The 21895-nt window shown below is 35.6% G+C and overlaps 1 protein-coding gene across 1 annotated transcript in view; it reads left to right on the top strand.

Moving 5' to 3' along the window:
* LOC120419259 (uncharacterized) overlaps positions 1–3521 on the top strand; it is a 42213-nt gene extending 38692 nt beyond the window's left edge. Inside the window, exon 3 of the mRNA XM_039581917.2 lies at positions 3397–3521. Coding sequence (XP_039437851.1) covers positions 3397–3423 — 27 coding nt within the window. The 3' untranslated portion in view covers positions 3424–3521. The remainder of the gene's footprint in view (positions 1–3396) is intronic.
* Positions 3522–21895: the final 18374 nt, after the last annotated feature.

Below are 21895 nucleotides of genomic sequence, written 5' to 3'. Positions count from 1 at the left end.
ATTTCAAGTCCAGTATCAAAAACCCTGAAGTTTGATACCCATATTGCCCCAACTCGTATGGTTCCGCAAATGTCCCCCCATCGGAACATCCCCGGGGCCTATGGCCACTCCAGGTGGTGGCCACTACTGCCAAAATGTCAAATTTCATGTCCAGTATCAAAAACCCTGAAGTTTGATACTTATATTGCCCCAACTTTTATGGTTCCGCAAATGTCCCCTTATCGGAACATCCCCGGGGCCTCCGGCCACTCCAGGTGGTGGCCACTACTGCCAAAATGTCAAATTTCATGTCCAGTATCAAAATCCCTAAAGTTTGATACCCATATTCCCCCAACTCTTATGGTTCCGCAAATGTCCCCCTATCGGAACACCCCCGGGGCCTCCGGCCACTCCAGGTGGTGGCCACTACTGCCGAAATGTCAAATTTCATGTCCAGTATCAAAAACCCTAAAGTTTGATACCCATATTGCCCCAACTCTTATGGTTCCGCAAATGTCCCCTTATCGGAACATCCCCGGGGCCTCCGGCCACTCCAGGTGGTGGCCACTACTACCAAAATGTCAAATTTCATGTCCAGTATCAAAAACCCTAAAGTTTGATACTTATATTGCCCCAACTTTTATGGTTCCGCAAATGTCCCCTTATCGGAACATCCCCGGGGCCTCCGGCCACTTTAGGTTGCGGCCATTACTGCCAAAATGTCAAATTTCATGTCCAGTATCAAAATCCCTAAAGTATGATACCAATATTGCCCCCACACTTATGGTTCCGCAAATGTCCCCTTATCGGAACATTCCCGGGGCCTCCAGGTGGTGGCCACTACTGCCAAGCGCTTGGTGGCGCTTGCGAGAGGAGCTGAGCTCCTCTCGCTTCGGTGGTAGACCACCGACTGAAGCCAGCCATCAAATTTCCCGTGGTTTTGTAGGGAAGAGAGAAGGCTGGCGCTCGCGAGAAGAGCTGAGCTCCTCTCGCTTCGGTGGTAGACCACCGACTAAACTAATGCTGTGGAGGGGGTGGCGTTTATATTTATATCAAAACAGTCGGCCGCGCTGCTTCTGTGATTTTCCCCTCTGCTTGGGGAAGGCGTTTCATTTTTCGGTTTCATTTCGCTTCGCGAAATTTTGGATTGCTACCCTGTATAGAGCCCTAAGACGAAGTTCTTCGTCAAAACTTGAATAAATTTAAAATGCATACAAAATTCTGCTTCGTTTGATACCCATATGGCTGATTATGAATATTTGAGTTTTATCAGAAACTACAATATTTTTGAAAGTGTTAACATCTCAAAAAAAAAACATTAGTCAAACGAATATGCATACAACGTGACTATACATTTGATATTGCATATTGCAAATAAAAAAAAACATTTTTTAAAACACGGTATTTTGTGAATATTTATGTTTTTTTTTAAATAAACTGTAATAAAGTGAAAATACATATAAAATTTCGCTTCGTAAGATATTTGTGAGAATTTTTGTGTACATATTTAAACTATTATTGCAACAACTTGAATTCAAGCAAGTCAATGTGATGTGAATGACCAGAGAATATTTGTAAACAAACAGGTCATTATTCTTGTGTCTAATGTAAACATCTACTGACATGAACAGGGTTAGTGATCGTTTACATTTCTCGAGTTTTATTTTCAAGAATTCCAATATTCGAAATTGTCATGTTTTGCTTTCTGGGCGTTTTTAAGTACACTCAAACCCCGATGGTTTGACACCAACTGTTGTCAAACGAACGGGGTCACTTTTTAGTTTGACACCCCTTTTACACGGAGTTCACACACACTACCAAACGTGTGTTTTGATTTTTCAAAGGTCCAATAAACCAAATTTCCAGCTTTTTGCTTTTTGGGTATTTTTGAAACCGCCTTGAGTCAGCTTTTCAAAAAAATAAAAAAACTCAAGATTTCTTGGTAGATAAATTCTAGTTTTTTTAAAGGTCCAGTAAATATTTTTTTTTGTTTTTTTTTGTGTTTTTAGTGTACCCTCTTACACAAGTTGCTAAATTTTCAAATCGCAATTCAGGCGTTTTCATCCACGCCAACACTCTTTTCCTGCCCTAACCAGTTGTGCTTTGCTGAATGAGAAAAGCTCTCTCTTTCCAGATGTTTCATTGAGCAACACTCTCGCTCTGTTTTCCATCACCAGAGAGAGTTCAAAAAGTGAGTGAGAGGGTGAGAGAAAAGTTTGCTGGATGCTTAGTTTTAGGATGCTTTGAACTAGAGGCATGCTTTGATTGAGTTATTTGATGTGGGATAATTATTGTTTGGTAAAATTTTGAAATTTTTCTTATGTTTTCAAAAGACTATTATTTCAAAGCAAAATGTTATATTTTTTTTTGAGTTTTTATATTCCAACAAAGCATTAAAATCTTGCAGAAAAGTGAGTAGAAAAAAAAAGAAGTTAAACAGCACTCGGTTGAAGTGCGTATGTTCCAACACCTGGTGTTGATTGTTGATTCTACTGCCAAGTCCAGTTTGCCAAGTGTCTCTTCTTCAGCATCAGGGTGGTCTAAAAATGGAAAAGCCCACTTACGAATGCAAATTAAGATTTTTTCTGGTGAGACATACGAGAAACATAAAAATACATATTTATATAGATAATGTAGGTCGTTTGAAAGTTTATCAAAAAAGATTTCAAACTCAAATTAATTGATGAGTATTTTATTTTCAACTTTATCATGTTAGGACCATGTTTTTCGTGGCTCGGCACACTTTGATTGCCAAAACAAAAGCCTTTTCACGCCTAATTTGCTTTGCACAAGACCAGACAAAACAAAAGTCACGCATCAACCGAACAAACGAATCCCGAAAATTGATGATCATGCTTCATCATAGTTCACTCGCGTCACCTTTGACTGGTATCCATTACACAAGGAAGGGGGGGTTCACCGCTTGGAGTCCATTTTTGGGGGGTGATCCACTGGGGAAGAAAGTGTTAGTTTGAAAAGGCGTTTTCTTTTCAAAGCCCAATCAAAGGTCGTTTAACGAATGTTACACTGGATCACAAAACATTTTTTTTTGAAAAAAGTTTAAAATTAAATTATTTATAAGTATTTTGTAGTGGAATTTGAAACCTTATCAAATGTCTATAGTAAAATTATTGAATATAGCTAAAAAATATTTATAAAATGTGGCATATTTTTTGTGACCAAGTGTACCACATGACCTTTGGCGGCATCCGTCACCGTGCCAAAAAGGAGGAGACAAAATGTGACCATCGTTATTATGATTACGCGAAAAAATTTCACCGATTTGAACTTTGAAGACGCCAAGTCGTCTTTTGATAATTGCCAAGCTTATTAAGTGACTTGTCGTTTTCCTCCTCCCTTTTTTCCCCCCGTTATTTTCTCGATTAATTTTTAATCTTTTCTTTCTTTTTTTTTCAGGTTGGTCCCGGGCGACATGTCACGTAACTTCTTCCTTTTCTTCCCTTCCCAAAAGGACCAGCAGCAGCAGCAGCAGGTTTGCAAATCCGCCCCGGAGACTTGTTCCAAGTGACGAACCTTTGCTTCGTTGAAAAATGTCCAAAAAAGTCGCTCACGTGTGATGTGCGGATTTATTTGTTTCTCCTTGTCTGGCAAAAGCAAAAAAAAAAAGAGTTTGGCCAAGTCACCTGTCATCTGGTTCCGCTCATCCGTCCATATCGAAAGGTGATCGGAGACGCAGCAGCTGGGAGAGTGTGAACAAACGGGTTCGTCACCTTATTTCGGTGGAGTCTCGCATTTTGGGACTTTCCACGGCGTGGAGGGATTCTTTGGCGTTCGCGTTTTTCGACCGACGTTGGTTTTGTTCTCACGAGTGTTGGCTTTTCGGAGGGGAACTGGAATTTTTGACACCACTAATGAGACAGTTATTACAGTGCGTGAAGATATTTTGAAAGTTTTATTTGTCTTGTTAAATTTTGCTTTGAGTTTTTTTGTATCATAAAAGTTACGAAAAAGTTTTAACCTAAAGTAATTTTTGTGTTTACTCTTCTGGCTTAAAGCAATGCAAAAAAAAAACTATTATTTTATGGAAATATTAGAAAATAGATAAATCAAACCTCTTAATTGCCTCTCAGTGTGCTGTTTAGCTTGATTACCATCGAAAAGGTGTTTGTTTTGTAATGTTCCTTTCCAGTTGATTTGCTGGTGTGAAACTTGATCCCCAGCCCACTTGAGAGTTGGCGTTCAGAGTTCACGGATGAATGGTTGGATTTCATGCACTATTAAACTGTTGATTTGATGAATAAGCTGTAGTTTTGAAATTGAGTTGAAGATTTTTCATCTCAAACAAAAATATTTTTTTTCATACGCGCTTCTTAAAGTTTAGTCTCGCCAAAAGTCAAAATGATGCTCAACGTTAAGGTGACGAAACACATGTTTGAGAAAAAAATATGAAATTTCGAAAAATGGTTTTGAGCGCCCGCGGGACTTTTTTATATATCTAATTTAATTTATCTACACCCAATTTTGGAGTTGGAGGTTGTTTGTTGTGTAAGACAGGTTGTCGAGAATTGGAGGGCTGCTGGTGGCAGGTGTTATTAATCGTGAAACCGTTTGTCGTCATCACCGACCAACCGACGGTTGTGAGGAGTGACAATTTGACGAGATTTGGACGCTTTCGCGCTAAAGAGTTTGTTGCGGACAAGGATTAATGGACGTTGAGAAGCGATAGAGATCTTCTGCCTCAAACGCGTGTGCCGCGATTTGTGGTGGCGAGAAGTGCGTTAATAGAGAGGGATAATTGGAGATAAATGGTTAGTAATTTTTAAGTTTTCGGCATTTTGGAAAGATTTGAAATTGTTCAAAAATAGCTTTGCTTCCAATTAATTTTGTCAAACATGAATGATAATGAAACAGATAATTTTCAATGGAGTTGAGATACCTTATTGTCTCATCTTGATCAGATGAAAACTTTTTCGAAGTTGTTAACAAGGTGGCTTATTGTACGTAATAATGGATATTTGACCCTTTTAAAATGTTAGTCTTGACTCTTGATTCAAACAACTAAGAAGTTTTTTTTCGAAAATATCAGAAAATTTACAAATGTTTCCCTTTTTTACTTTGAGACTTGTACAGTTGCTGCAATATTGACATTTGAAAATGGCGGGCTGTTTAGGTGATAATTAGAAAACTTCATTTTTCTTGTTTGTTTTTCTCTCGTCCGTTGTATCTCAGCAACCAGAGGTCTTTCTTAGATGAAATTTTAGAAAATTCGTATGAACTTTTCGAAAAAAATAGAGAGAGAAGAGATGATTATTCATGATTTCTGTAAAGTACTTTTTGATTGCAAATTCGATTTTACATTGAAAACTGTAGTTGAAACAATGTGATGGGTATGATTTCTAGTTTTTCTCTCTATGTCTCACAAGTTGTGGTTTTTTTTTTCTTGTAAAACATATTAAAAAATGAAAAATAAAATACGGATTTAGGGAAAACAATAAAAATAAAATAAAAAAAGTGCACAAATCGGACGATTTTGTAGAGAATTGCTCTTTTCGATGGAAATTTTTTGGAAAAAAAATTACATAAAAAATTCAAAAATCGATTCAAAGATGCAAATCAAATTTGCAACTGAAAATGAATTTACACCATATTTTGATGAATTGCACCGTTTTCATATACTATGCATTTGAAAGTATTTTTTTTTAAAGAAAAATTATTTTCTTGTAATTTAGAAATACTTTATGAATATTGTTTAAAAGCTGAGAAAAATGTCCATAACACTACTTTCTGGACTGCTGGTTGGTGAGATACAGCCTATAGAAGTTTGTGAAAATGTTTTTTTTCTCAGTGTCAGTGTCTCGTGATCAGCTTTTATTTTTCGACTGGCGATGTCTTGGAAGAATGGGTTAGATTTTGCAATGTTAAAAAATGAAACTATTGTACAGAGCAATTCCAGATGTCAAAGGCAAACTAATGGGAAATTGGACGAGCTTTCCGGTAAAAATATTAACGAGACTGAAAAACCAAGTCTGTCATATAGAAATTGCCAAAAACCACCAAAAACCCTATTTTTTCGACATTTTTATTTGTAAAACCGCTGTATCTTCCCAAGGATTGGACATAGGACAATGGTCAATATGGAGACATTTAGGTAAAATTGTCTGGGGAATCGATTCCCACAATCGTTTTTTTTTTTAAATTTGACGTTTAGACCACTTTTCAAAAACACAGTTTCAGTAAATGATTTTTTTAATTTTTAGGTGAGACATACCATCCTGCATTTTTCATTAGTCTTTTTATATCATCTTAGACTATGTTCTCAAAAATTTTGAACGAAAAAAAACCGTGACATCACCTTTAAATTTAACTTTTAAACTTCAAATTGAAAAATCTCAAAAATCTCAGCGTGTGTTTTTCTTTCAGTGTATTTGTTTTTGCAAAAAGCCCGTCAAATTTCCTACAAGTTTGTCTCTGACCACTTTTTGATACGATGCAACGGCTTCGAGATACAGTAATTTTCAAATTGCAAAATACAAAAATATTTAAATACCTTACGCCCTTCTCAAATTTTATTTTCGAGTACTATTGGCTCCATATACACAAAAATGGCTTATATAGGCCTAGGATAACATGTTTACAAAGTTTCATTGAAATCGGAGAGGGTCGGGTACAAAAGTACCAGAAAAAATCCTGATTTGAACTGGAATCGCTCAACATTTTCTACTCTTTTTTATGAAAATAATTTTACAAAAATCAAACCAATGGTTTCCGTGGAATTGAAAAACGAAGGCATATTAGACTAAGTAAAACTGAACTAAAACTGAAAATTTTTTGGAAAAAAAAATAAAAAATGTCAAGTTATAGCAACTCCAACTATAACTTGAAAACGGTGCACTTTATCAAAACATGTGTTTGGGTTTTTTCGACTGCAAATTTGATTTTGTGTCCAAACATAATTTTTGAAATTTCGTATTACCTTTTTTATTTCCAGAAATCGATTTTGCACCTTCCTATACTGTAGCGCCTGTCCCGCCCGTGTTAGAGCGTCCAATTTCCCGTAACGAGAAAAAATTTCCCGGGAATTCCCGGGATTTCCCGAAAAAAAATATTTCCCGTTTCCCGGGAAATTTGTTCATTTCCCGGGAATTCCCGAAATTCAAGCGGAAGTATACATTTTCTTAAATTTTGGGAACTATTTTTTGAAAATTCTCTGAAAAAATAATAAATGAACAAACTCGACATGATTTTGTTCAATTAAATGTTTTGTTTGGTTTCTATATAATTAATCAGCTTATCAGAAATTATGACATCAGAATTATTTCTGATTATATTAATTTTTGAAGCAACTGGGAATAGATCTTGCTTAATGAGTATTAAATTATTACAATTAGATAAGCTTTTAACAGATTGATGTTTTTTCATCAAAACAATATTAACTCGTTACCTTCAAATAAAAAATGAGATTTTTTTACGTATTTGTTTACCATGATCAAATGAGATGAAAATCGAATTTGTGCAAAAAGAATTAATTCAATTGGTTGAATACCTAGTACTAAAGAAATTACAATTTGAAGTAAAAGAATTATGGAGCACTGGTGCAACTACAGGTGTTAGAGGGTAAATGTGAAAAAATAGAAGACTTTGTGTGGAATGGTGTTAATTTATCGTATAATTTAAATCATGTGGCATAATAATACAAAAAAAAAAATCATTGAAAAATTACTTTCTATTGTTTGTTCTCAAAAAATGCAAAAATATATTCAAAGCTTGCTTCAAATATTTGAAAACATTGGGTTGTTTGGAGTAAAACCAACACTAAAAAGCTTTACCATTTGTTCAAGAGCTGAAACCAGTAGTAGTCATGAAAAACATAATATCTGCATGTTTTTTTTTCTAATTTCAATAAACTGGTCACTGAGGCAAATTTAAAATTTCTCACCAAAAAATACTAAAATACATTTTCTTGTAGTTGAATGATTTTTTACATGCAGTCAACCTGTAATTTGATATTTACACTTATTTAAACCATTAATGTTGATGTCCTATACAATTTTGTTGCATAATATTAATTAAAACCAAGATCATAACCATTTTCAATAAATTAAAATTTCCCGGGAATTCCCGGGATTTCCCGGGAAATTGTCTGAGAATTTCTCGTTTCCCGGGAAATTTGTAACCCCGGGAAATTGGACGCTCTAGCCCGTGTGGATCAATCGGACCGCGCACTGGACTCACAACCCAGAGGCCGTCGGTTCGAATCCCGCGGCGGGTACTCTAAAATTCTTTGTGTAAATATGGGTATTCGGCGCCGTCGCTCCGTGGCATACTTTCATACACTTAGGAGCCCAGGGCGGCGAAGTCCTTGTAGATAAAAGGAAGACACTAGTGGTTGGTACTAGCAATGGTGGCCGACAGCTATAAAGTCAACTTCGTTTCATTCTGTAGCGCCAAGGATGCCTTTTAGAGTCCCCTAAACAGGGTTGCCAGGTCCTTATTGAAAAAATCTGGCAAAATTCAGAAAAAAATCTGGCGAAATCTGGTAAACGAAAATTAAACAATTTTCAATAGGGAAGAGGAGGAAGGATATGAATTTACTCAAAAAAATGTAATAATCAGATTGATATTTTTCGCCCCTTAAAAAGGTTGAATTTACATTTTCAATAAAATAAATTCCTACTATTTTGCATCTTTTTGTTAAAATCGTTCAATTTAATAAAAAAAATTGTTCAAAATTGACAGAAAATGAAAAATTTGGCAAAATCTGTCGAAATCTGGCACAGATCATGGTTAATCTTTATTCTGGCTGACCCTTGAAAAATTTGTCATTCCCAGATTTATCTGGCAACCTGGCAACCCTGCCCCTAAAACACACGAAAAAAATTGAAAATAAAAAAAACTATTTCGGGAATTCAAATTTTAGTTATTAGAAGTAGATAAAAATCGGGGATTTTTTTCAGTGTACTGTTTTTCCTAGGGTGTCTTGATCGTAACCTACAACCTACAACTTTGCCGAAGACACCGAATCGAGCAGGAAATCTTTTCTCAAGTTACAGATTTTTGAACACACAAAATGCCTATATTGAATGACCAGCCCGCATAATTGTATGGAGTATGGGAATATTAAATAATGGTTTCATTTGAGAAGGGGGGGAACAAAGTGACCATTTTCATACAACATCAAAAATACAAAATTATAGATATCGAAATTTTTGAAAAAATAGTTTTTGTCAGTGTTATCTAGTTAACCCTCATTTTTAAACTAATGATATCTCAGAAACTATTGGTTCGATATTTTAAAATTAAAAATGTAAATAAAATGAAAAAATAACTTTTATTTGCACACTTGTTTTAGACTTGTGCTTTTAAAATTGAAAAAAAAGATTATTTATATAGAGAAACTAGCAGAAAATTTCACAACAGTTTCATTTTTTTTAAATTGAAAATCTAACAAATAGTTTCAGATACAGAATCGATTGGTGAGAATTGATAAATGAGGGCTAACGCTAAGTAGGCCATGGCTAATTTTATTTCAAGTTTTTGTCCCCCCCCATTTAAAAATGATCCAACTGATGGAAAAAAAAAATTATTGCTGAAAATTTTAATTTTTATTGAAAAAACTTGAACAATTGTTTGTAAACTATTTCCAATACATTTTATATTTTTGTATTTGATATTCCCACCCGCCTCGAGCTTGACAAGAGTCGTGGGACAAAAATTTGATTAAATTTGTACCACACTTAGGGGCAGCCATGCCAGAAATACAGATAAATCTGTATTTGACAGATTTTTCGATCCCAAAAATCACAAAAATCTGTATATACAGATTTTTTTAAAATGATTATGTTTGAAAATTTCAACAATTTAGTGATTGAATTATGCTTTAATATGATTAAAAAGCCTAAATCTACTGTTAAAAATTTAAAAATGTCTTCCATGGCTCCGAATTCGACATGATACAGATAAAATACAGATTTATTTTTAAGAAAATACAGATCTGTCATAAAATAATCTGGCATCGTTGCTTAGGGGACACACAAAATCGATCATAATATTCCTTCTCAAGATACAGATTCCCGTATGTTCGTATGCCAATTTTGTATGACCAGCCCTCAAAATGTTAAGAAACATGTATGAAGAAAATAATAATGCAAAATGACTTTGTCTGCATAGGGAATGTATGGACTAAGTTTCATAAAAAATCACCAACAAGAAATTGTTTCATGGAGACGCATGGCAAATATTTCTGTTATATCAAGTATACTGAAATGCGTTCGCGAAACATTGTTTCAAAAGGGCGTAAATGACGAAAAAAATTGTTTTTTTTTTTAAAAAGGTCCAATAAACCAAATTTTCAGTTTTTGCTTTTTAGGTGTTTTTTTAATACCCCTGACGTTTCAACACCCAAAAAGCAAAAACTGAAAATTTGGTTTATTGGACCTTTTTTTAAAAAAAAAACTCCAGAATTGTCCAACTCGCGCATTCTAATCCAGTCGCTCGATCGCATCCCGATTTTTCAACCTTTTTTTGTGCCATTCAGGAAGCTAAAGAGAACGAGATAAATTTGAGAGCAAATCGAACTTCCCGCGAGACAGAGAGAGCAGCAAGCTTTGGGGTCAACTTGAAAGCTGCACTCGGCGCTGCTCCCTTCGAACAGGGAAAAAAGGGGGTCCATTGATCATGCGAGAGCAATCCCCCTCGGGTTCGGAGATCTCCGTTCGCACGAGTCGCGCTCAGTCGATCGGTGACTTTGGCGAAAGATCGTCGTGTTTTTGTTCGTGTTCGCGCCAACGATTCAATGTGCCTGTGTGTGTCTGTGTTTTGTTCGATCGCGCGCTGATTCTCCGCTTAGGATTGATGTGAATTGGGACGAAATTTGATTTCGGCTGATTAGTGGGACCACCAAAGGACCCTTCGGCTCACCCGCCCCCCGTCGTGATCGCGATCTTGTTTGTGTATTGTTCGAAATCTCGTTTCGCGCCGACGATCGGTCGGTCAAAGTTGGCGCGCGGTAGCGATCGTTTGTTGTCGTTCGTCATCGTCGTCGCCTGCTTAGTCGTGGTGTTGTTGTTGTTGTTGTTGTTGTGGGCACCCGATTATAGGCCACGGCGAGATTCTTATTTTTGTTTTATCACTGCCGGATCGGATCCGAGAGAAAAGGCAGCAAAGAAGAAAACGACGACCAAGGGGAGGAAAATGGAGATCGACACCCGATCGGCCGTTAGACCTAAAGCCGATTGATCGATCAATCGGCCTACTGCGACGGTGTGACCGTGTGTGTGTGTGTGTGCGTGTTTGTCTACGTAATGCATTGGGTGCTGCGTCGATCGGCCCCGTAGAGTTGTGTGTGATCGTAATAATCAATTTACATTTATGAAATGTATCAACCAGTTTCCAGCTCCCATGATTGATTTTGATCGAATGCTTGTAGGTTCGATCTTGGTTGGTCTTTCCTCGGCGGGATCGGCGTGGTCAACATTCATCAACTTTGAATTGTGAAGAAAACTGAATATATTTTTGCGAAAACAATCAAGTTTAGATGAAAATTTCGAAAAACATCTTAACTACAGTATCTCTGTAAGGGTAAGTGCCACTTTTTGTGTCGCAAACAGCCAGCTGAGCAACCAAGCGTCACACACACACACACACACACACACATTCCTTAATCACGCATAAAAACTGCCATTCATCATTGTTTACGATTTCATTTGAGAGACTCCTCGCAACAGTAGGCTGTGCGTGTGTGTGTGTTGCTTGGTTTTTTGGTTACTTGTTTGTTTGTTTACTGACGTGAGCGCGCGCGTTTGTTTTGAGTTCATTCTTTTGACACCTCTCACTGTAATGTGCCACCACCTGTTGCTGAACGGTGTAAACAAATTGAGTTGCGAAAATTAAAAAAGGGGTTGCTTATTGAAGTTTTCGGTCAGCACCTTAAGCATTTGGTTTCAAACTGTTGTTTGTTCGCAAAAACTACATAATATATTGTCTCTAAGACCAACAATTTTTTTTGTTGAAATCCGATTTCGTCCTGATTTTCTTATATCTCAAGTTCATGAACGTTGTTTGTGTTTTTGCAAACGGATTTTTTTCAGTGCATGTAAATCGGCTGTTTATTTGTGATTTCGAGCCAATTTTTTAAAAAATGTAATTTTTGGGAAATTTAGCAAATTTCCTACAAGATTTTGATTTTGTAAAAAAAAGGAACATTTTTTAGGAGCTTTTCAGATTTTGCCTGACAAGCTAAATAACATATTTTTTTGGTCATTTACATCGCCTAGCAAAGCAATTGTAAGTGTAATTGTTCATATAAAAATAACATAAAATCGACGTTGTCGTGCTTTTATGTTTTAAGTCGCTTTTTGACGTTCCGAGGAAAAACGCTTCTTAATGTTTGACACGTTTGTTTTGTTTGGTTGATCATTCTGTGCATTGCCCCGAAGTTTGGTTGAATTTGGTTGCCGGAGTCTCGAGTTATAATTAAAAATGTTTACGGTAGTCAGGCATGTACGTGTGTCAAACGCGTTCTGACAGCAAAATTCATGGTGTGTCAATATAGCACGCCAAGATTGAAACTTCTTTCATATGAAGAGTGACAATAATGCACGGAGTTTTTTTTCGGTTTTAATTGAATATCTCAGGATTAAAGTCAAATTTTGGGGATTTGTGAAGGTCAAAAGGGCATTGTGAGCTGAGCAATGTGGCCAAAAATGCATGTGTGAAAAGAAAGAAAAAAAATTTGCTCAAAATGACCGGGAACCGGGCAAATAAAACTGAATTGAGCATGAGCATGAGCATGGTTGACTGCCAATGAGCTGCTACTCCGTTATTGACAGATCAGCTGAAGTTAAACAATGAATCAAAAATGATCAGTGGGAGCCAACCATTCGTTCACTGTTTAACCTCTGAAGATCCCTACTTTATTAGTCAATACCGGCGCCCTCCCAAGAAGCCTGCAGTTCAACGAAAGGGAGGAATGTTAGTCCGATAGTTGAAGTTGCAGACTCATCAAGCACATAGTTTTTCGCTATATACTTGTTGATACCGCATGAGACCGTTGAATCCACAGCATCTCCTTCAAGCATCACGTGATAAATATTTTTTTTTGGGTTAGTAGGATAAGGTATTGGCTTTTCGATGCCTCCCGAGCTACGACGCTATGGGGAGGACTTTCATAACAGACCCGTCGGCGAGCCTTCCGAGCAACGATGCTATGGGAAGGTCTTTCTGGTTAACACACAAAATCACTCACTCACAAATTATCTCACTCCACTATTAATTAATCCAAAATGTCAGTGCTTCTTTCGATCATTATATAGAAATGGCTTTTTCACAGCAAAATAATAAAACCTTATTCGAAAAATCTAAGCACAATCCACCCGACGTCGTGCCTTCTGATCAACGATGATATAGGAAGGGCTTAGAAAATCACAAAACTATTAATTAAGTTTACAAAAGCACAAAAAAAAACACCAATTACTCAACGAAAAAGACAAAAATAATTCAGTAAGGCAAGCGCGTGGCCTCACCGCCCGCAATCGACTGAAGTACTAAACACAATTAACACCCAGTTACTTTGGAACACAATTAATACGACAAACCCAACCGGCGGCGTGCCCTCCGATCAACGATGATAAAGGAAGGACTGATATTATTATTACTAGCAAGAAACACACACAATTCACGACAAAAGGCACACAAAAAAATCACTTTTCACTCCGAATATTTTTTACGACCACGAACATACGAACAGCGACACAAAAGCACACCAAAAAATTAACCTAAATAATCACGACTTCGCGTCCCCACTTCCAGCGCACCAATGATGCTATTATTCGATTAGCACAATCACTCATCCCATACGAACCGCGACACAAAAGCACACCAAAAAATTAACCTGAATAATCACGATTTCGCGTCCCCACTTCCAGCGCACCAATGATGCTATTATTTGATTAGCACAATCACTCATCCCATACGAACCGCGACACAAAAGCACACCAAAAAATTAACCTGAATAATCACGATTTCGCGTCCCCACTTCCAGCACACCAATGATGCCATTATTCGATTAGCACAATCACTCATCCCATACGAACCGCGACACAAAAGCACACCAAAAAATAAACCTGAATAATCACGACTTCGCGTCCCCACTTCCAGCGCACCAATGATGCCATTATTCGATTAGCACAATCACTCATCCTATACGAACAGCGACACAAAAGCACACCAAAAAATAAACCTGAATAATCACGACTTCGCGTCCCCACTTCCAGCGCACCAATGATGCCATTATTCGATTAGCACAATCACTCATCCCATACGAACCGCGACACAAAAGCACACCAAAAAATTAACCTGAATAATCACGATTTCGCGTCCCCACTTCCAGCGCACCAATCCCGGGCAAATAAAACTGAATTACTAAAAAACCTTCAAAAGTTCTATAAAACTAGATTTGCATCAACTAAAAATCATCAAAAAATGATTGATGTGTTTTGAAATACTTTTGGCAGTAGTAAAATTACGAACCTTGAATACTTCTGAGTGGCGATGTAATCTCTTAAATCCTATTGGGTTTTTAATTTTTGATTTAAATTGAGGGCATAAACTTTAACAAAATAATAAATTAAATGTGTTTCTTTTTCTTTTAAAAATTTTCCAGAAAAATGGCTATTTAGGTACACATTTTAAATTTTTTAAAGGTTTTTTTAGCTGAAAAAATATTTTTTGAAAGAAAAGCACCTCTCAAAAAAATTTTTTTTTTTGGAAGCTGAAAAAATCTTGTTTTTGTTTCGCTATTTATAATTTGGTATAAATTATGAAATCAGTAAGATTATTTATTTAAGTCTTTAGCGAAAGTTAAGCCTGATTTCGACATTTTGAAATGATTTTTATTGAAAAGAACGACAAATTTTGCAATTGTTTCAATTTTTAACATTGAAAATCGAACCAATAGTTTACGAGATATCGTCAATTGATATTTACAGGCTAATTAGGTGACACTTAGAAAAAACATTTTCATCGATTTTAACTATTTGTGAGGCTGCATCTCAGAAACTAATTGCCCGATTTTCAAAGTTCAATAGCGAAAGTTATATGAAATTTTCTAAGCTTTTCAAAAACATTATTTTTGTTGTTTCTTTTTTTTTTCAAAAAAGGGGTTTAAAATGCAATAAAAAACGAAATAAATTTATAACCTTACAACGTTACATTTTATTTTAAAAATCGTAATATACTTTTTGATTGCAAATTCGGTACTGCTTTAAAAAATATTTTTTAGTAGTTTTAGTAGATTGTTTTTTGTTTTGGATATTTTTCAAACCTTACTTACTTTACTTTATTAAAGCGGCCAGCCCTACAGCGTTGTGTTTACCGCATAGAGGAAGGATGCGTGGACATACCGTATCAAACGCGGTCGACAATCCGTAGTCGATTATCGATAACTTGGGGGCGTGTTTGAGGAATTCAAATTTTAGTCATAAAAAATTGAAAAAAATCATACATTTTCTGAATTTATTTAGTTACTAAATTAAATAATTTTATAATAAATTTATTTTATTTTGATTTACCTGCTGAAAAATAATTATTTTATATTGAACAGAAACCCAGTAGAAATTAATTCTGATTATGACATTTCAACAGTTTATTCGTGGTTTCGAATTTCACGAAATAAATAAATAAATTATGTTTCTAAATTTAATGTATGTGTTTTCTATTTTTTTAAGTATTTGTAGCTTAAAAAAACAGCTTATACCATGCATCTTACCCCGCGCATTAAATCAAGTCCACTTATGCAGTAGTGTACACACAACTCCCTACAGCTTTCAGCCCCAAGAGCTTAAATCTGACGCAGATTATCCCGCTAAGCAGACCCGAGCGCTGCTGGGGCTGCAGCCGTCAAAGTTCACGCTGAGCGTTGTTTTTTGTCGCCACTCCACGCTGCGTCCGACTGGTTGCTTAGATCTAGATGAAGACAGCGAAAAGTCGAGATAGTTGTGAGAAACGGGGTGGCGAGGGGTCAATACGTGTAGTTTAGGGTACCATTGTAGACTTATAACTTTCAAGTTTTGTGTTTGAATTTTGAAATAAAAATAGGTTCGTGTTTTTTTTAAGTTTCTGAAGAATGTTGCAATTACAAAAGTTTTGGCCGCATTTTTTTTTTCGAACCAACTCCCTTTAGCCACGCAAAGAAAACCCGATTGGCCAAAGGTAACCAGCTTTTATTATTATAATTTCATCCGTCTCATGCAAAACACAAACTCCTAAATGCTCTTTTCTCTTTCACCCTTATGCTCTGGAGCTGCTAAAAGCTTCTCTCCAGCTTTTATGCTGCCAAGCCAGGGAGAGATTGTCTCTTCTAATGCAGTAAGCCGACTGGGACACACACACAAACTTATTCATGGAAATTATTATCTTTCACTTCGGCCGTGGCTAACTTTGATTGAGATTGTGCGTCATTAGTCGTTTAAGCAGTTAAGCCCTTTTGCAGTCTGATTCGTCAATTCTGCTTAAATTTTAAATTAATTAAATTTACAAAATATTTTGATTTAAAAAAAAAACAGTATACGAAATATACCAAAAACTTAGTTTTTTTTTCAGTGTGTCCCATCCGCCACACGGGAGGAACTTCGTGATCAATAGATCATTATTCGATGTGCATGTGTGTGTGTTAGTGTGTGAGTCACGCCGGCGATGGTTTAAAGGTGCACCTAGCAAATCTTTCGTATCCCAACAAGACTGACTAAATGACTTTTTAATCATACGGTTCATGCATGTGGTACATGAAAAATTAAGTCAAATTGTACGGTTGTTGTTTGATTTTGAAGTTATAATCAAGTAACAATTATTATTCATCTCAAAGAGTTTAGTTAAGTTGATGAATACTTAAATAAACATATTCGTTAATAAATCGTTTTAATCCCTTTTGCTTTGTTATGCTCTTTTGTCGCACAAACAATTATTTGCATTTGCAAACACACAGTCTCAAGAGTCTTGAGACAACAATCGGCTGAAGGGGGAAAATTACTCTTTAACCAATTTGTCGCCTGCGAGTAGAGAGATTGCATAAAATTCCTAACAAGCTTACGAAGCAGGTCTGATGTAAACAAACGTTAGCTCGTGGGTTCGATATCAATTATTTTTTTAATAAATCTTATCAAAATTATTTTTTTCCCTCCGTGCATCCTATTTGGGAGCGTTCTTTTATTACGTAACGCAAAAAATCAGATTTTTAAACCCCCCCCCCCTCGTAACAAAATTTCCACACAAATTTTAAAAAATTTGTATGGAGTGTAACCCCCCTCCCCCCCAACTGCGTTACGTAATAAAAGAACGCTCCCTTTTCAATTGTTATGATGTTAAGGGGACGGGTGGTCCAGACAAAGACCCAACAAAAATTAAACGTGAGCTTTTGTGCGTTTCAGTCGACTTGAATTTACTCACAAAAAACGGTTGTACACAAAGAACCGTTGAGTGACGGACATAAAAGCCGTGCGCATCGATGACGTCAATAAATTTTTTTTTTTTGCTGTCATTTTGAGGTAGGGTAGGTGTAGATGTATTGGACTTAGAACTCATTTTCAATCTTTGGAACGAAAATGGGTTTATCCTGTTGATTTTAAGGTATTGTTTGTGTTTTTTTTTCTTGCAGTTATTTAAAAATATCATTGTCATAATTAATTTTCATTATCATTTTTCTTTGTCTTCGAATTCAGCAATTCATGCGATTTAACTTTTCAAAAAACTCTGACTTCAATTTTTTTTTTTTTTACAGAAAATCCATCGAATGAATTTTGGGCCTAACAAATGTGTTTGTGAGCTCGCATAAAGCACCATCATAAAATGAGCAATACTTCCAATTTTTTTTATTTTTTTTGTTTGGCTTAAACTTTGTGAGCCCATATAAAAAGGTTTTAATTATTCAAAAATCTTGAGAACGGAATGTCACATCAATTTGATATCTTCGTTAAAGTTGTACGTATAGATAAGCACAATTTGTGATAAAAAGTACACTCTGAAAAAACATTACTCTTATTCCACTCACTTCAAAAAATTATTTGCGCAATATCCTATATAAAATATATATATCCGCAGTAACAGTTCAATAGGGCGTATCTGCATTTGTAAACAAGCAGTCTATCCCTGTCTTACTTGACGTGAACTGTCACTTGAGCAAAAGGGATAGACTGCTTGTTTACAAACGCAGATTCGCCCTATTGAAATGTTACTATGGATATTTTTAGATTTTTTCAGAGGATCCAATACGATAACTTTTGAGCTATGGCCCAGCCCAGAAACTTAACCAAAATAAAAAATTTCTTAATTTTTGAAATGTAAAATTGAGTTTGGTTCGAAAAAAAATTCATATAGCAATTAAATTTATCCTTTGTAATAGTGCTCGTGTTTGACCACATATGGAAATTATTTTACAGAATATTTCATATGAATTTGTTTTTTTTCATTGTTTGTGTTTTTTCTCCCGTTATGAGCATTTTGTTTTATATTTTATGATTTGGATTGTTTCAAGAGAGTACTTTCTATAAGTCCTAAAAGGCAATTTAAGCTTGTACAAAAAAATGGCAGTTATCCATAAAAAATTGAAATAAAAATATTCCATAAATGGCTAAAAATAGATTTTTTATTTCACAAATTTAAGACAAACAATGATATTGCACATTTTTTTGAAAAAAAAAAATAAAATAATAAATATGTTTTAGATGGACAAAAAATGTGTTAAGCTTTAATTAATAATGGTCAAATTCATTTGGCAGTGTTGCCAATTGTTTTTCGGAAACGTCTTTAAAATTTAACTTCATTTCTAGATTTAAAATCATATTTTACATCTAAATACAGCAATTTCCCACGAAAACAGCATGATTCTCCGATCGGGCTCAAACATTTTTCGGGGGTTCCTTGGCCGAAATAATTAGACCCGTATTTTTTTGTTTGCTAATTAGGGTGACCTACGTCGTGTTAGGGTGGTCCGAAAAATTGCCTTTTTCGTCAATTTTCGAAAAAAAAACGCATTTAAAAAAAAACTCCGCTCTATTTCAACCAATTTTAACTGTCTTGGACGCAAACGAGAGGGATTTTGATAGGCTTTTAAGGAAAACTAGTTAGAAGTTTCAAAAGTCTAGCCTAGAATTTGAAAACGTCGTATGAAAACTTAAATGTTGTTTGTGCCAAAGAGCCCAAACAGCATTTCAAGTTTTCATTCGACCTTTTCAAATGTTAGGCTAGATTTTTTAAACTTCTAACTATTTTTCTTTAAAAGCCTATCTAGTTCCTTTTCGTTTGCGTCCAAGACAGCTAAAATCGGTTGAAATGTGATTTTTGTATTTTTTGTAAAATTAGGTTTTCTTTCGAAAATTGGCTAAAAAGCTAATTTTTTTAACCAAACAAAAAAAAATGGGTCTAATTATTTCGGCTAAGGAACCCCCAGAGAAATTTTGAGATCGATCGTAAAAATTTCTTTTTGAATCATGCTGTTTTCGTGGGGTATTGCTGAATAGAAGTTTGTGCAACAAGTTGCAAAAACATATATTTTTTCAGCTCGGGTCGTACATTTATCCAACAAGGTTCACCGAGTTGGATAAAAACGACGCGTTCAGCACTCAAGTTTTGCAATGAAGTCAGTAGAAGTCATTTACAAGCTTGGTCATCTTTGAAAATATTTTTTCGAACAGATTGGAAAATTTCCATTTATTTTTCTTCAAAACAAAAATGTTTCATTCATAGTCATTCACCTACAAGTTTGCCGAAGACACCAAATCGATCAGGATTATCTTTTTCATCGTACTAATTTTGGAATAAATTAGAATTCCTTTTCTTATATTTTGACAATCTTTATAAAAGTTGTACTAATACATAATATCACACAATTTGCAAAGTGTCACCACGAAATCGATCCCCATTACAGTGTTGATGTCTTCAACACGCTCGCTGCAACAACCCCGGAATAAACCTGTATTCATTCTACTTAAACTCTCTCATCGAGGGGTCCATAAATTGCAAGGTGTCGCGAGTAATTTGTCGCTACTTCAAAAAGCCAACTAAAATGACAAACCAGAGAATCAAAAGCTGCTGCCGCATTTGAGCGAAAAATGTTGCACTGTGAAAAAAATCTACAAATTCAAATCAAAGGTTTGTTTAATTATAATAAAATAGTTTTGATGCACGCTTAATATTTTTGAAAATTATACACTTTTTGATAATGATTTTTAAACAGTGTCCCAAAATGCCAAAACGAAGTTGATTAAAAATGGTTTGTTTTCGACACAAAAAAAAAACTTCCAAACAGAAGAACATTCTTCGGGTCTCCACACAGAGGGACTTCGTGAAGGCATTCTGTCCCACCTTAAAAAGGTAGTGTCCCGTAAAAGTGAGAGGCGCGTCCCGGCCCTCGTCGTTTTGCTGAAATTAATCTCTTGATTTGGCCATTTTGGAAATTTAATTAAAATAAATTACCGATAAATGGTCGATTTAAGAGGATTGTGGTAATTGGAGATTGTCTGCCGTTTTTGAGACTCGGCCGGGGCGGAGAGGAATGAAAATTGGCCGCCGTTTTCTTCCGGCGCGCCAGGTGTTTAATGAGCCTCTCCCCGGTTCCAAAAATGAGCTGTCGAAGGGGGGACAAACATTCGCGAAAATCACTGCACCAGGTCCATAAAAAGCATAACAATCGAATGATTTTTTTCGGGGACGGAAATTGATTGGATGAGAAAGGGATTTTGCATGTTTTGACATTTTCAAGAAGTTTTTTGCAATTCCCAACAAACTCCCTCCCAGCATCGCTTACTTGGATCTGCATAGATACCTCAACAGTGAGACACAACAGGCGCGTTTCAAAGATCGTTCAACTCTGATAGCTTGGTCACACAATCACAACGTGCAAACGATACACACACACACAGTTCAAATCCAAACAATAGCTGCCTAGTTACGACACATGGTGGTGATGTCACGACTAGTGTTTACCTGAAGTTGGAGGAAGTTCAACGCTTTCGTGTTTTTTTTCACCATTTCTACTTGGCTGTTGTTATTTATTGCACAAATGAACTTTCGACACTTGGCATTGTGCGTTGTCGCACGACGCGGTGAAAAACACCCTTTTAAGAGGAGAGATGTCGTTTGGGGGTGAGGTTGGGTGGAGAGGGTGTAACCCTTTTGTGTCCATAAGTTTATTTTTTAAATTGTTTATTTATACGTGTTCTAGATTTTTAGACAACAAAATACACGGAAAAAGTACAAAATTTTTGATTACTTGATTTTCACCTTTGCGTTGCAGTCCAGAAAATTTTGAAATTTAGGCATAATGAACTTGCAATTTTCAATAGTAAAATGAAGAAAAAAAGTTGTGAAAATCTTCTTTTTCACAGAAATAGTATATTTTTGTTGCTGTTTATTCATAACAAGACCTTTTAATCACGATTTTTGAGATAGAAATTTCGATTTTAAATTAAATGCATTGAAATTCAACATTATTTTATTTATTTTTTAATTTATTATTACAGCTAGAAATTATGAATACTAGCGTTACATAGCACATAGATAGAGGTAGGCAAAACCGCTCTCTTCTCATTAAAAAGAGCGGCTCTGTTGAACGGCTCTTTCGCTTTTTTTCAAAAAAGGTTTTTTTTTAAGAACGGTGTAATTTTATAAGTTTTTTTTTACTTTTATAAAATATTTGAAGAAAAAAAACTAAAAACGCGGATTTTGGAGACAATTGCTATTAACTTTACGAAATTGCGTTTATTTCTGCCAAAATTTAACAAGTTCTGAAATATTCTGCTAATTCTTTTCTACATTTTGATTTAATCGGTAAAGTCCATAAATGCTAAAGTTTAATCAGGCAAGGAGATTTCTTTACAAAATCTCGTGGCCTATTTAGTAGATTTTTGGTACATTTGTGCAAGCAATTTGAAATGCTCAAATCATTCAATATGTATTGATCAGAAAG

This window comes from Culex pipiens, chromosome 3 (genome assembly GCF_016801865.2).
Source record: "Culex pipiens pallens isolate TS chromosome 3, TS_CPP_V2, whole genome shotgun sequence".
Classification (NCBI taxonomy): domain Eukaryota; kingdom Metazoa; phylum Arthropoda; class Insecta; order Diptera; family Culicidae; genus Culex; species Culex pipiens.
The sequence above is the reverse complement of the archived record's forward strand: the minus strand, read 5'-3'. Positions and strand labels throughout refer to the sequence as shown.